Below are 13,597 nucleotides of genomic sequence, written 5' to 3' on the forward strand. Positions count from 1 at the left end.
ATTGTATGTGTTTTTTGAGCTACAATAGACAACTTACTTTAGGTCGCTTATTATTGTAAGAGAACTAGAAATATCCACCATTTTAAATACTTTCAAAGGAGATTTATGACTAGCGATTCAATTTCTAAGAGGGTCAACGTCATAGACCAACTGTTTAGTCCTTCTAAGTTCTGTACAATACTGATAAGCCTTGGAGGGAATTCCCCGATTTTTTACCAACGCATGACCTTGTTCCAAATAAAAGTAATCACATATCAGAATATCTTGATTAATTGTTGCTGCGTACCGCGCGTGAGTGTGAGTGTGAGTGTGTATGTATGTATGTATGTATGTATGTATGTATGTATGTATGTATGTATGTATGTATGTATGTATGTATGTATGTATGTGTGTGTGTGTGTGTGTGTGTGTATGTATGTATGTATGTATGTATGTATGTATGTATGTATGTGTGTGTGTATGTATGTATGTATGTATGTATACTATGTATGTATGTATGTATGTATGTATGTATGTATGTATGTATGTATGTATGTATGTATGTATGTATGTATGTATGTATGTATGTATGTATGTATGTATGTAGGTATGTATGTAGGTATGTAGGTATGCATATTGTGTATGACAATGCCTCTTTGCTTCTGTATACAATATGTGTTTATGCCTTTCAAGACTTTGTACTTGAGGGGCCCATATGGACACAGACACAATTGAAATCCGAACAGATGTAATATAGATTGATCGACCAGGGATTTACATAGAGTAATACAATCTACTATCACACATTTCCAGTCCACAGAACTGAAATAAATGTTTATGGTTAATTCTGCAAATTGTACACCCCTGGATGTACTGCCCATAATTATAACAATATAATGCAGTAAATTAAACTGTATCGTTAAAACATTATTGACCTTTGAACTACAGTAAATCTAAAAACTGTCATGATCAGCTGTGTGGCATGTTGTATATTTCCTATGATGAAAATATACAACTTGATATAATACGGTACAACCAACATAAAACAAATGTTTAGTTCCGCTTACATTTAGCTTTGATTAATAAGCTGTGGCGGAGTTGAGTTGTTTATTTCTATTCGGGTGAGGAGAAGAGATCGTGAAATACTTATGTGCGTGCGTGCGTGCGTGCGTGCGTGCGTGCGTGCGTGCGTGCGTGCATGCGTGCATGCATGCATGCATGCATGTATGTATGTATGTATGTATGTATGTATGTATGTATGTATGTATGTATGTATGTATGTATGTATGTATGTATGTGTGTGTGTGTATGTGTATGTATGTATGTATGTATGTATGTATGTATGTATGTATGTATTATGTATATATGTATGTATGTATGTATGTATGTATGTATGTATGTATGTATGTATGTATGTATGTATGTATGTATGTATGTGTGTGTGTATGTGTATGTATGTATGTATGTATGTATGTATGTATGTATGTATGTATGTATGTATTATGTATATATATGTATGTATGTATGTATGTGTGTGTATGTATGTATGTATGTATGTATGTATGTATGTATGTATGTATGTATGTATGTATGTATGTATGTATGTGTGTCTGTCTGTCTGTCTGTATGTATGTATGTATGTATGTATGTATGTATGTATGTATGTATGTATGTATGTATGTATGTATGTATGTATGTGTGTGTGTGTATATATGTATGTATGTATGTATGTATGTATGTATGTATGTATGTATGTATGTATGTATGTATGTATGTATGTATGTATGTATGTATGTATGTATGTATGTATGTTACAGTTACCAACATGATAGAGCTGAAAAGGGATTCGTTTGTTGGGGTTTATATGTTAAAACTCTACTTTGCCAGTATGGATTTGCTGAGATTTGGCAAAAGCAACGTACTGAAAATGACGAGTACTTTCTATAGCTATTTAAACCAAGATGTCATGATATTCACATGCAAGAATTGCATTCTGATGTAAACACTTCACCTAAATTACGTATGTATTGTAAATTTAAAACACATTTAACGTGTGAAAAATACTTGGAATGCATACCACTGTCTCACTTTAGAAATGCTTTATCACGTTAACCAAACTCGATTAGCGGAAAGCTATTTTTTTGGTCTCCTAAATTGCCAAAATTTATAAATAAGCTGCCATGAATTATATATATTTATTGATATTTTTTCTTTATTTTGTTGGCAATAAAGATTGATTGGTTTGAGAATGTCAACCCATGACCTTGCTATTGAAAAGGGTAGACATCTTGGTACACCACCCGAGTCAAGAATTTGCCCATTTGGGTGCAACTATATTGAGGACGAGTACCATTTTGTACTAGTGTGCCCTAAGTACAAACTTGTTAGATCTAAGTTTATTTCTGAATTTTATTACTCACCAGCATATGATTGGAAATTTATCTTCTTAATGCAGTCAACAAATACCTTCATCATTCAAAACCTTGCGAAATTTATTTTCTTTGTCATGACAATATGTAAACAGCTTTTGGAAGAAAATCTCTCTACATAAGCTGACTTGTCAATTTAGCTATGTTGAACATACCTCTGTAATCATGATCATTATTCTATGTTCAGTTATGTACATTTAAGGCCCATGGCCTACAGTACGGAATAAAATTATTATGTATGTATGTATGTATGTATGTATGTATGTATGTATGTATGTATGTATGTATGTATGTATGTATGTATGTATGTATGTATGTATGTATGTATGTATGTATGTATGTATGTGTGTATGTGTGTATGTGTGTATGTGTGTGTGTGTGTGTATGTGTGCATGTGTGCATGTATGCATGTATGCATGTATGTATGTATGTATGTATGTATGTATGTATGTATGTATGTATGTGAAAGAAACTGGAATTGAAACACTGGACTTTCAATGTATCAACGCCTGATATACGTGGTATACATAGGATATTTATGTTAGATTACTCATGTACATATACTCAGTACCTATGTGTACTATTTCTAAAAAAAACCCTGTACTTATCTAACGTCTAAATACAAGTCCTACCATCATATACATTGAGTACACCTAGAGGCCAATGTTATACTAATACTATATGAATAGTTTTTAAAGTAGCTCTATCAGCAACTTGGAGGCCTATGCTTCAAGTGTGACACCAGTTTGACAATAATGGATTATTTCTTTTCTCACACAAAATTTATTTCATTATATATCTTGCGTAGATGTAAGTATTGTACGTTTTTTTTACATTATAGAATATAACAATGCATAGTTTCTGTCGAGTTTCTGTTACCCCCCCCCCACCCCACATCATCCATCCATGTAGAAATGTCGTTAATCGTAACCCCCCCCCCTCCCCCCCCCACGTAAAGCTTTAAAAATTACTTTATATAGTTGGACCTACACTGAGATCAGGTTCAATAAACGTCCGATTTTGTATTTTTAAACACAATGTGGTTGAGATATTCTTATGCACTGGTTTATTATCTCTGAGTTGTGCTGTTATTTTTTATTGTTTCAACGTAGACTCAGACCACAGGTGCTCGTGAAGTTGCTATAGCATAGAGAGACTACGGCAGTGAGGCCGTCAGGCCGACCATAGAGAATTAGCTACGACCTCGTGATTTAGTTTTTTTTATGTGACTGTCTCCACTTTTAAAACTTTTGTTGACATGTATCATGTTTATGGTTGTTTTTTATTGAAGGAAACCCCCCCCCGCCACCACCACCACCACCTCACCCGAAACGCAGCATTGATCAGTGAACAGCTTATTTGATAATATATCAACTTCACTAAAGTTCCATGCCCCCTTTTCGAAATCTCGTGGCTGCTGTGCTTTGTCAATAACACTGAATACCGTGAGTGACAACATCTCTGCCTGAGGTCATGACCTTAAGCGACCTACATTATTACCATTCTGTTCTCTGTTCAATCAATAACGACTCCTTTCTGAGAAGCCCCTATAGGTTATATATAACCAAACCCACTATAGGCTGTTTGTCATGCACGTAAAGTCCCAGACGGTAGTTAATACGTGCACAGACACGCCGTTTGTATCAGTCCGAAGGCAGAGACAGACGCGGCAGTAACATGAGGTAAGTTATCAAGCGCTGATTTCACTCGTAAGATTGCCCGCCCCGTTCGAAATGACATCTCTGTTTTTGAGGATGGGCATATACTTGGTTTATTTTGTACCAAAGTGTTTGGTCAGTTTTTGTGTGAAAATCTGTGAACTTTGCCCGGGTTCTCACCGACAGCTCTTACGTGTATATGCCTTCGCCGAAACTAGTCAATGCCGTGTTTTTAATGTGTATAGAACATAAACAAACTACAGAGTCGCTGTACTTGGGTGTGAACTGGGTACGACGAGCATGTTAAAAAACTTGTTGGACATTTTTTAGAAGTTTTATAAGGGTACACAGCCTTTATTTAGGTCGCTATGTACTATATTGAATTTGCCTTTGTTATGCATGTCCGATTGAGTGAGGCTGTTTACTGCAATGTATACAATGCAATGTACGGGGACGATGTGAAACGGTAGAGTGGCCATGGACTTTGCCATGTCTAATAGCACCACCTCGAATGGGGGAGTGAGTACTCTTGTGAGTGTGTTTGTGTTTCGATTACGTCAGAAGAACTTTACGGTCCGAAACCGAAAATAAAAGTTACGAATATTTGGGTTATTGTGTACGACAATTGGAACTGGAATGTTGAAAACCCGGGTTTTACCCAGAAATAAAACTCGCGCAAAAAAAGGGGAATACCTGGTTTGAAATGAATAGTCGAAGGTCAGGGGTTGGACGCCATGATTTACAATGAAGGGTGTTACCTGTAGTATGTATAATAGTTTACTTTAGTATGTATACAATAGACACCAGTGGAAAGATAACCAACAAGGCGGAGCCGCGTTGTTTATCTTTCCACCGGTGTCTATTGTACTTATGCCCGACAAGTTCACAGGATAGCAGGATTAGTCCATCTCACCCTTGCTAGACTAGATTAAGATAAAGTACACACTGTCTCACCCCTTGCCAGGCTAGGTGATGATAATACTGAGATAACATTCGGATGGGGACACACACAGCATGCAGTGTTCACGGCGAAACAAATAAGCCATGCAACATTCACAAGCCCTGATTGGGCTGAACAACGAGACGTGTCTTATGTTATAGTGTAGCTCATATGAAGATATGTGTAAAATTCGTTTTTTAAATGTTTACCTTTCTTTTGAATGGTAACAGTTGTGCCCTTCATGAGTGTGTGCAGTCACTACATACTCCATTCATGGTACAGTAGTATGACTTATTTTTAATACTAGCCACAACTATTTTTCTCCGTAATTAAGTTCTCCTCGTAATTTTGGCAAACTATTTTGGTCCTCTTGCATTTCATTCTTGAGACCATGGAGGCTTCCCATATACTTCCATGTGCAGGCATATGGTTTCTGACTTTGCTGGACTGGTTTTACTTGCACTACAAAGGTCAACCCAATTCACACCTTCTAAATCCCCCTTTGTCTTACACTATCCAATACTGATAAGACCTCAGCAGCAACTCAGACAAGGAGTTGGTTATAACCCGCTACACAAACTTTAATATCAGCTCCGGTAGAGGACTGCTAATCCCGTACATGTCAAACAATGTGTCAACATTATGACAGATAAAGGGCATAAAATACAGTGTGGTATACGAGTAGTATAGGGATATTTATGAAATGTCCCGTATGAAGTTATCACGCAGTAAAGAACGACAAAATCTAGCAACTCAAAAGTCGAACTGAAAATAAATAAACATGAAAAAAGCCCACACCTAGTGAATACTCTGTTAGCTGAGATATTTATGACGGTGTCTCTGTTTAAAAAAACCCCTCAATGATTATTCTGACATCATTTCCGTTACACTCCTCCTCCTTCCCCGTACAGAGATTGTGTAAACACGGAAAGCATTCAAGCGAGTGGGTTTAGAAAGTGTTACTAAGGTAACACAACATACCATGACGTCATGAAAAATCACACTCTTTAAATGTATGAGTAACGTTTCTTTTTTCATATACACTAGTAGTTGTTTGTTTGTTGGTATAGTGTTTACTTGTAGTAAGAGCTTCTTTGTGTCAACATAGTTGAAAATGATCTGGGACTCGGATTGTTAAACAAACACATCTCTTCACAGTACACAGTGTCCCCATAAAAAATATGTACGTGTACCTTTCTGTTTCTGTCTGTCAAAATGTTGACATGGTGTTTTATCTCTTTGATATAATATTTTCATTTCTAGACCTTGGGTAACCACTAGGCATATATTGTAAACGATTGTGTTATGAAAATCTAACGTGACTTTTCATGAAAATTGTTGTAGTGATATCAAAGATGGCCGAACATTTGGACCCATGTGTCACCATGACAACTAATCTGTATGTTTTACATCCCATAATTATTCGTAAACACCAGAAAACTCGTACAAATAATCGTCACATTCCACTATGAGTATGACCTAAATAAATGTTTACTGGTACAGTGAGTTCGAGCACACGAGTCTGGCTACTTTAAAGGACTAGTCACAAATTACAGGGGGAGGGGTCTCTTCAGAAGTTAAGTGCGTAAAAAGATTGACTCTCCCACAAGTCTTTGTAAAGAAAAAATACTGACCGCCCCCCCCCCCCATTGGACATCTGCCATTGGACATATCATTGCATAAAAATTAGTGACCGTGCTCCAAACGTTAACACGGTTAAAATGGTGACCCGCCTCTTGTAATGTATGTCTACTCCCTTGATTGGTATTCATCATCTATCAGTTACTCGGATTCCATGTGACTAATACTAGTACTGTTGTCATAATCTGAGACCCTGGTCTCAGGACAGAATCCTTTAGTACACAAGAGCATTAGATTTCTTTCTCTCTCCCTCCGTCTCTCTCCCTCCCCCTCTCTATCTCTCTCCCTCTCTCCCTCCCCTCTCTCCCCCTCTCTCTCCCTCCCTCTCTCTACCCCTCTCTCCCTCTTTCTCTCCCCTTTCTATCTTTCTCTCGCTACCTATCGCTCCCCTCTTTCGCCCCCTCTCTCTCCCTCTCTCCTCTGTCTGTCTGTCTGTCTGTCTGTCTGTCTGTCTGTCTGTCTGTCTGTATGTCTGTCTGTTTGTCTCTGTCTGTCTGTATGTCTGTCTGTCTGTCTGTCTGTCTGTCTGTCTGGCTGTCTGTCTGTCTGTCTGTCTGTCTGTCTGTCTGTCTGTATGTCTGTCTGTCTGTCTGTCTGGCTGTCTGTCTGGCTGTCTGTTTGTCTCTGTCTGTCTGTCTGTCTGTCTGTCTGTCTGTCTGTCTGTCTGTCTGTCTGTCTGTCTGTCTGTCACCACATAAATATTCTGACGAGACATACATATACAAGTGACACATGCAAATAATTAAGACACTTGGGATTTCAATAGGAACCGAAACTCTTTTTTGATAACAAGCTCCTCATCTATTTCAAGTCATTATGACGTCATAGTGTCTGCGTACGACTACAAATAACAAGGGTGTGGTAGGGGTGTCCCCCTCCTAGGTGAAAACTTGTATTGAGTACAAGGACATGAAGGAGGCAATTTAACGTTTTACACGGTTGAACATACTTATGCATGATCTACTTCAATAGAAAGACTGGAATTATAATAATAATTTATAATTTATATCAATGAACGCCTTCCTTTGTACAGTTCTAGGCATAACAGCGATGTCCAAAACATGTAGAACAATAGCATGTGTGATCGAACCCTCGTATGTATTATATAATGTTAAAATACTAATGGTTGTCCCGCCCTTGCTTCAGTAAGTCGTAGGCCTGTACTATAGGTGGCACTTTTAATGTACAACAACCCCCCCAACCCCCTCCCCTCTCGCCCAAAAAACCCCAACAAAACAAAATCGCACGATCAACACAAACACAAACACAAACACAAACACAAACACAAACACAAACACAAACACAAACACAAACACAAACACAAACACAAACACATACACACACACAGATACAGATACAGACACATACACAGACATAGACACAGACATAGACACAGACACAGACATAGACACAGACATAGACACAAACACAAACACAAACAAATAGACAAACACAAACACAAACACAAACAAATAGACAAACACAAACACAGACATAGACACAAACACAAACACAAACACAAACACAAACACAAACAAATAGACAAACACAAACACAAACACAAACACAAACACAAACACAAACACAAACACAAACACAAACACAAACACAAACACAAACACAAAGCTTACATTCACATATTCGATGGTGTTTTAAAATAATTTCATTCGACGGAAATCCACGCGTGGCACGATACGAGGAGTATGTTGCCCAACCCAATCTCTTTGTATATGACTGCATAGGTAATTCTAGACGTTAAAATATTTGATTTGACTCACTTCAATACATGTACATTTATTATTCTTCACAGACCCATCGACACAGATGCCATTGACACACACGTGCCCGACACACCTAACGTCTTTCTGGGGCACAAAAATCTCCGACTCGTCGTCGAAACACCACGACTTGTAATCAAACCATGTACCTCAGTACAGACAACCAACCATCGCCAGTTAACAGTTGCAGCCTTTAGTACCGGGGGAAGGAGGGTCAAGCACGATGTAACAAAGACGAAGAAAGATGACAAAGTGAGAAGTGGTAAAATCGAGAGGAAATGCCGAACAGAACCAAGTTTGAAGATTTCTGCAGCAAATAGAGGAATAGTATGGAGTTGTTTCATAACACAACCCAGAAGAAGCTTGTCCTGGAACCTACCAGAGAGAGGCAGTCTTCGAACTTTGGTTGACTACCTTAAAGAACACTCGGATGACGAAGAAATTAGTTGAATTGCTAAAGGAAAACATGAATATGACGTTCAATTTTTTTGGACTGAAATGCTTTAAAGTATATATATACATATATAATATAGATATATATTTTGATAACATATTGTAAATTGTCCAGGAGTACAAATTATGGCATTCATTAAATGGATAGAATAATGTACTATTACTTAACTACTAGGTACAGGATACCCGTATGTTAAAGTTACACCGTTGACCCTGGGGGTCATTGAGATTGGTACTGATCACAGATTTAAATTTAAATTACACACAAGTATGACGTTCGTTGAACAGAACCACTTCCTATCAAATAGATGAATGTATATATCTATATATTGTATAACTATAGACAATATACTCATGTTACTGCAATACTAAGTTATGTTTATCATTTTCGATATCGATGTGTATACTGCCTCAAGTATCCGTCGTATCACGTGATGACTTTTTTCATAGATGACTAGACTGCCGCTGACGGCCAAACGCTGATCTCTGTATAAACAGAGGGTATGAGGCGCGGTCAACGACGTGCAGTAAATTAACTGAACCAGATGTGGCCAACAACTGAATTGTGGTAACCAGGCGTGGTTAACGACTGATGGTAACCAGACACGTCCAACGACATGTCGTTACCAGATGCGGTCAACGTCTTGCGACGACCACGTCCGCGGTGACCAGGTGCGGCCAATATCGTCCGGTAACCAGTGAAACGGATGAAGACAAGCGGAAAACTTGTTTGAATTGTCGGATTTCACTTAAGCCAAGCTCTGCCGATTATTGAACACAATCATTTGACTTGGGTTTCAAATTACATATTCATAAAATTTATAAAGTATTTCTGAAAGTAAAAAAAAAATGAAAACAAATCTAATTTACATCATAAGCATTTACTTGCATCTTAATTCAGTTTATTTTACTCTGGTTTTCAGACTACCTATCGAAGTTTTAACTGTAATGCTGCATACAGGTTTTATTTTCTACTCCGGTACAAATTCATTTATTTGATGTTTTTTGTTGTTTCTTTTTTTTCTCGAAGAGTTTTGCACTCCAGTAACAAAATAGAGAAATGTGATTTAATTGACACTTTCTCTTATTATGTTGCCAAGATGAAAAAAAAACACTGATTTCATGGAACATATCCTTGACAACTCGTGTCCTTAATGGGAAAATGCAGTGGCTGATTTCATCCTAGCTGTAATTCTTATATAGTAAATTTCACAATACCATTCTGACATTAAGCTTTTCTGTTTGATACAACTACACAGAAACCAATAAGAAACTGGACATGCTACACTTTACCAAGACTGGATGAGTACAGCTTCTTGCTACATTTTGTCTAAGTGAAATGAACTACATGTGCCACCATACAGACATCAAATGGACACCACAAAGGGCATTTTACGCGCTATTCATCGGGTGTTTGATGCTAAGAAAAACATTGGCACCGAATGTCTGCATGGAGTTGCAATATATTTAAATGGTTTTATTTCATTTTTAATGTAGCAAAACATGCGATCTTGCTATTGAAGTGTGGTATATACTGTTTCTTATAGGTTTCTGCATGGTTGTATCAAACAGAAAAGATGAATGGTGTTGTGAAAATCACTGTACTTCAAGTTATTTCTTCAAATTCTACATGATACGACATCGCATCTCTAAAATAGGAACATCGTTTATTTCTCAATGAAGGCCTCAGCATTGTTTGAGCATGGTTGTTCGCTAAGGCCGAAAAAAAGAATGATTTCTAATCAGGACAGTTTGTCTAAAATGGTGCTACGACGCGATTTTTGTTTATTCTTGACAAACCTGTCTTCACCGTTCCTTTGTAACAAAACACGGCACATTAAAGTGACCATATGGATGAGGAGTTGTATTCATTTTGGGTTTTGATATACAAAACAATTTTACCATGGCTTCATATTTGAAAAATCAGTGTGAAACAACATCATTGACTACGTCTGTGTTTGTAACTCAATACATTACAAAAGTCTTTATGAATCTTTTGTAATTTATTGAGTTCCAAACACAGACTTGGCATAAGTTGTTTCACGTTGATTTTTCAAGTAGGAAACCATGATAAAATTGTTTTATTAATTAAAAATCCAAAACAAATACTCAATCCTTATCCATATGACCACTTTAATTAAGTCTAGTTCATGTTAAAAACTTTTAAAATGAGTATAACATCGCCAGAAAGACAGTAGTTGTGTGTCTCCAGCCCCTAAACATATGGCTATAAAAGTATGCTCAAGTTTTATTATATTCTATTATATGTTTTGTTATTATTATGCTTATATTATCGATATCATTTTTTCTGTTCTTTATTGCTTATTTTAACGGTTCTATTTCATCATACCCAAGAGCATTGATATGAAATAAATGTTTATGACATGCAAACAAAATGACTTTCCGTTTAAATTATTATTCGTACTTTTCATCTCGTAAAATCCTGTACGCACCATACACCACGTACGTATAGCTGAAGAAGAAAGTAAAATGTTTGTCAGGTGGTAGGACAAAAGTACAGCTGGTGCAGAAAATAAAGTTTTTGGCTACACTACAAGTGCGTATATAGGCAAAATTATATCGTTTATCGTAGAAATTCGAGACGATACATTTTTCCTACTCATACATGTAGTAATACTTTTTTGCATCATAAACATTGCATCACAAACATATATAATACACACTTTGTGATATTCATCATTCTATATTAACTGTTTTTTATTAACAAATAATGTGGACCTAGGCTTTTGTAAGTCCACACAAACGTCGTTGCGGAAGATCTACTACGGCTAGACCGACTTGGCCAATCAGAGGCCTTGATTTCAGTTGGTTATAAGGAGCCTTAACCCTCCCAGACTCGTTGACTATGCGTATACTGTTGTTTTCTGCTTTACAACATATGCCTTTCGTTGGATACTCATGTACCGACAGAGGGCGTCCTAATGTGAGCGATCATTCAAGGTAAGATGGCGGCGTCCATGTTATCGTCAGACGAAATGAGTGATCCAGGAAAGTCCAGGTATTTCAGTGCATTTTCCCGACATGATACAACACTAAATTTCATTTTAGAAGGAAATTATACATCTGTTTGTCAACTTTAGCGTTTTTGATGCTGTGTAGGTTTTAGGAACCTGCAATATTGACTTGAACAAGCAAAGGGAACGAAACACATAAGCAAGTCGTGATGCTGAGTGAGAGTCGTTGATTCGCCTTTCAAGAGTCTGGGAGACGCTTAGTCGATGTCGCTGTGGGCTATAAACAGTGTACTAGTATTTGTGACATGTATTACATCACCGTAATGGCGAATTTCGAAGTTCCAAATGTACTACCATATTATATTTTCATAACATCGCATAGTGAATGGGCTATTATTAAATGTGTAGATGTTATTTTAGTTCACAGGAGGAACGGGGTCATGCAAAGTTCACAGAATAACAATGAACCTGAACCCGTGGCTGGATCATACTTTTCTAGTAGATCCTGTGATTTTTGTATTATATGACGTCACAATTTTATGACGTCATATTCTACAGCATGGCACGTTATACAAGATGTAATTACACTCAGAACTCAGTGCACATACTAATATTTTTCCTGTGCAGTATTAGCCATATTACTAGGCATGCTTGCAGACGGTGAACGTGTTTGACTTTTCTCCATATGCAACTTCGCAAGCTGGACTATATTGGCCATAAACAAATGAAGGATCATGTTAAAGTTTTTACAAAACAAAATCGTTCATTTTTACAGCCAACGGGAATATAAGTATCATGGAAGTATCACCCACAGTGTCGGTTCTACTTCCATGAGGAAATGAGGACACTATAACATCATAATATGTATATCAATGCTTCAATAGCATAAGACTATCACTGTTGGTGGTAAAAAAGGAATGTTGCGCTAGATAAAGGCATTTGACTATACAATGGCGTGAGAGATTATAGAAGATCAAGCCAATGTATAGACTGTCAACAGTCGCTCGCGCCTTTTTTTCCTACGTTTTATCATCGCCGCACTCCGATCCGGCGCAACACTACTACTATAATCGCATACTGATATCGAGGGCCGAAGGCCAGAGAGAATGAGGCCTGAAGGCCTGACCCTCGATTATAGTAGTATTGTGCCGGATCGGAGCACGGCAACGACTTAAGTTTAGATAAAATGTAGGGATAAAAAGGCGCGAGCAACTGTCGACAGTCTTGCCAATGTATAGCAACTAGACTAACTTAAATAAGGATGGCCTGGTGACATAGTTTACAGCCTGCATCAACAATAAATCATTATGTATGTAACAAAATTTTCCTCCAAAAATACTCCCTTCACAGCTGTGTAGTCTAGTTCCTGATGACCGTATTCCAATTGTACACTACGTTATCTTCACATTTTATGTCTAGTCAATGTCGTTAGGTTTACTCATGGCGTTAAATGTGCTTCAACCCCATGCTTGGCGAAGCGCAAACAGTGCATGTCAGTAGTAATCGATCACAAAATTGACAGGCTGTCGTCATCGCTCATTATTCATTAGTACAGCTGGACTGATATGATATGCAGGTGTCCAACAAGGACTCTATCTCTAGTCTGTTTAAACTAAAATCTCATGGGGACGCGACAACGTCATCATGTTTATATGAACGCTGTAGGGTCAGGGAGCACAGAATTCTGTGTGAGAGTAACGACATTGACTAGATGTAATGTGTGAAGATAACATAGTGTAAAAAT

At 37.4% G+C, this 13,597-nt stretch overlaps 1 protein-coding gene across 1 annotated transcript; it reads left to right on the plus strand.

Moving 5' to 3' along the window:
• Window positions 1–3,974: 3,974 nt before the first annotated feature.
• On the plus strand, window positions 3,975–11,231 carry LOC144441052 (uncharacterized). Its single transcript, XM_078130567.1, has 2 exons — window positions 3,975–4,090; window positions 8,458–11,231. Exons 1-2 carry the CDS (start codon window positions 4,086–4,088, stop codon window positions 8,873–8,875), a joined length of 423 nt encoding a protein of 140 aa, XP_077986693.1. The 5' UTR covers window positions 3,975–4,085; the 3' UTR covers window positions 8,876–11,231.
• Window positions 11,232–13,597: the final 2,366 nt, after the last annotated feature.

This window comes from Glandiceps talaboti, chromosome 10 (genome assembly GCF_964340395.1).
Source record: "Glandiceps talaboti chromosome 10, keGlaTala1.1, whole genome shotgun sequence".
Classification (NCBI taxonomy): Eukaryota; Metazoa; Hemichordata; class Enteropneusta; family Spengelidae; genus Glandiceps; species Glandiceps talaboti.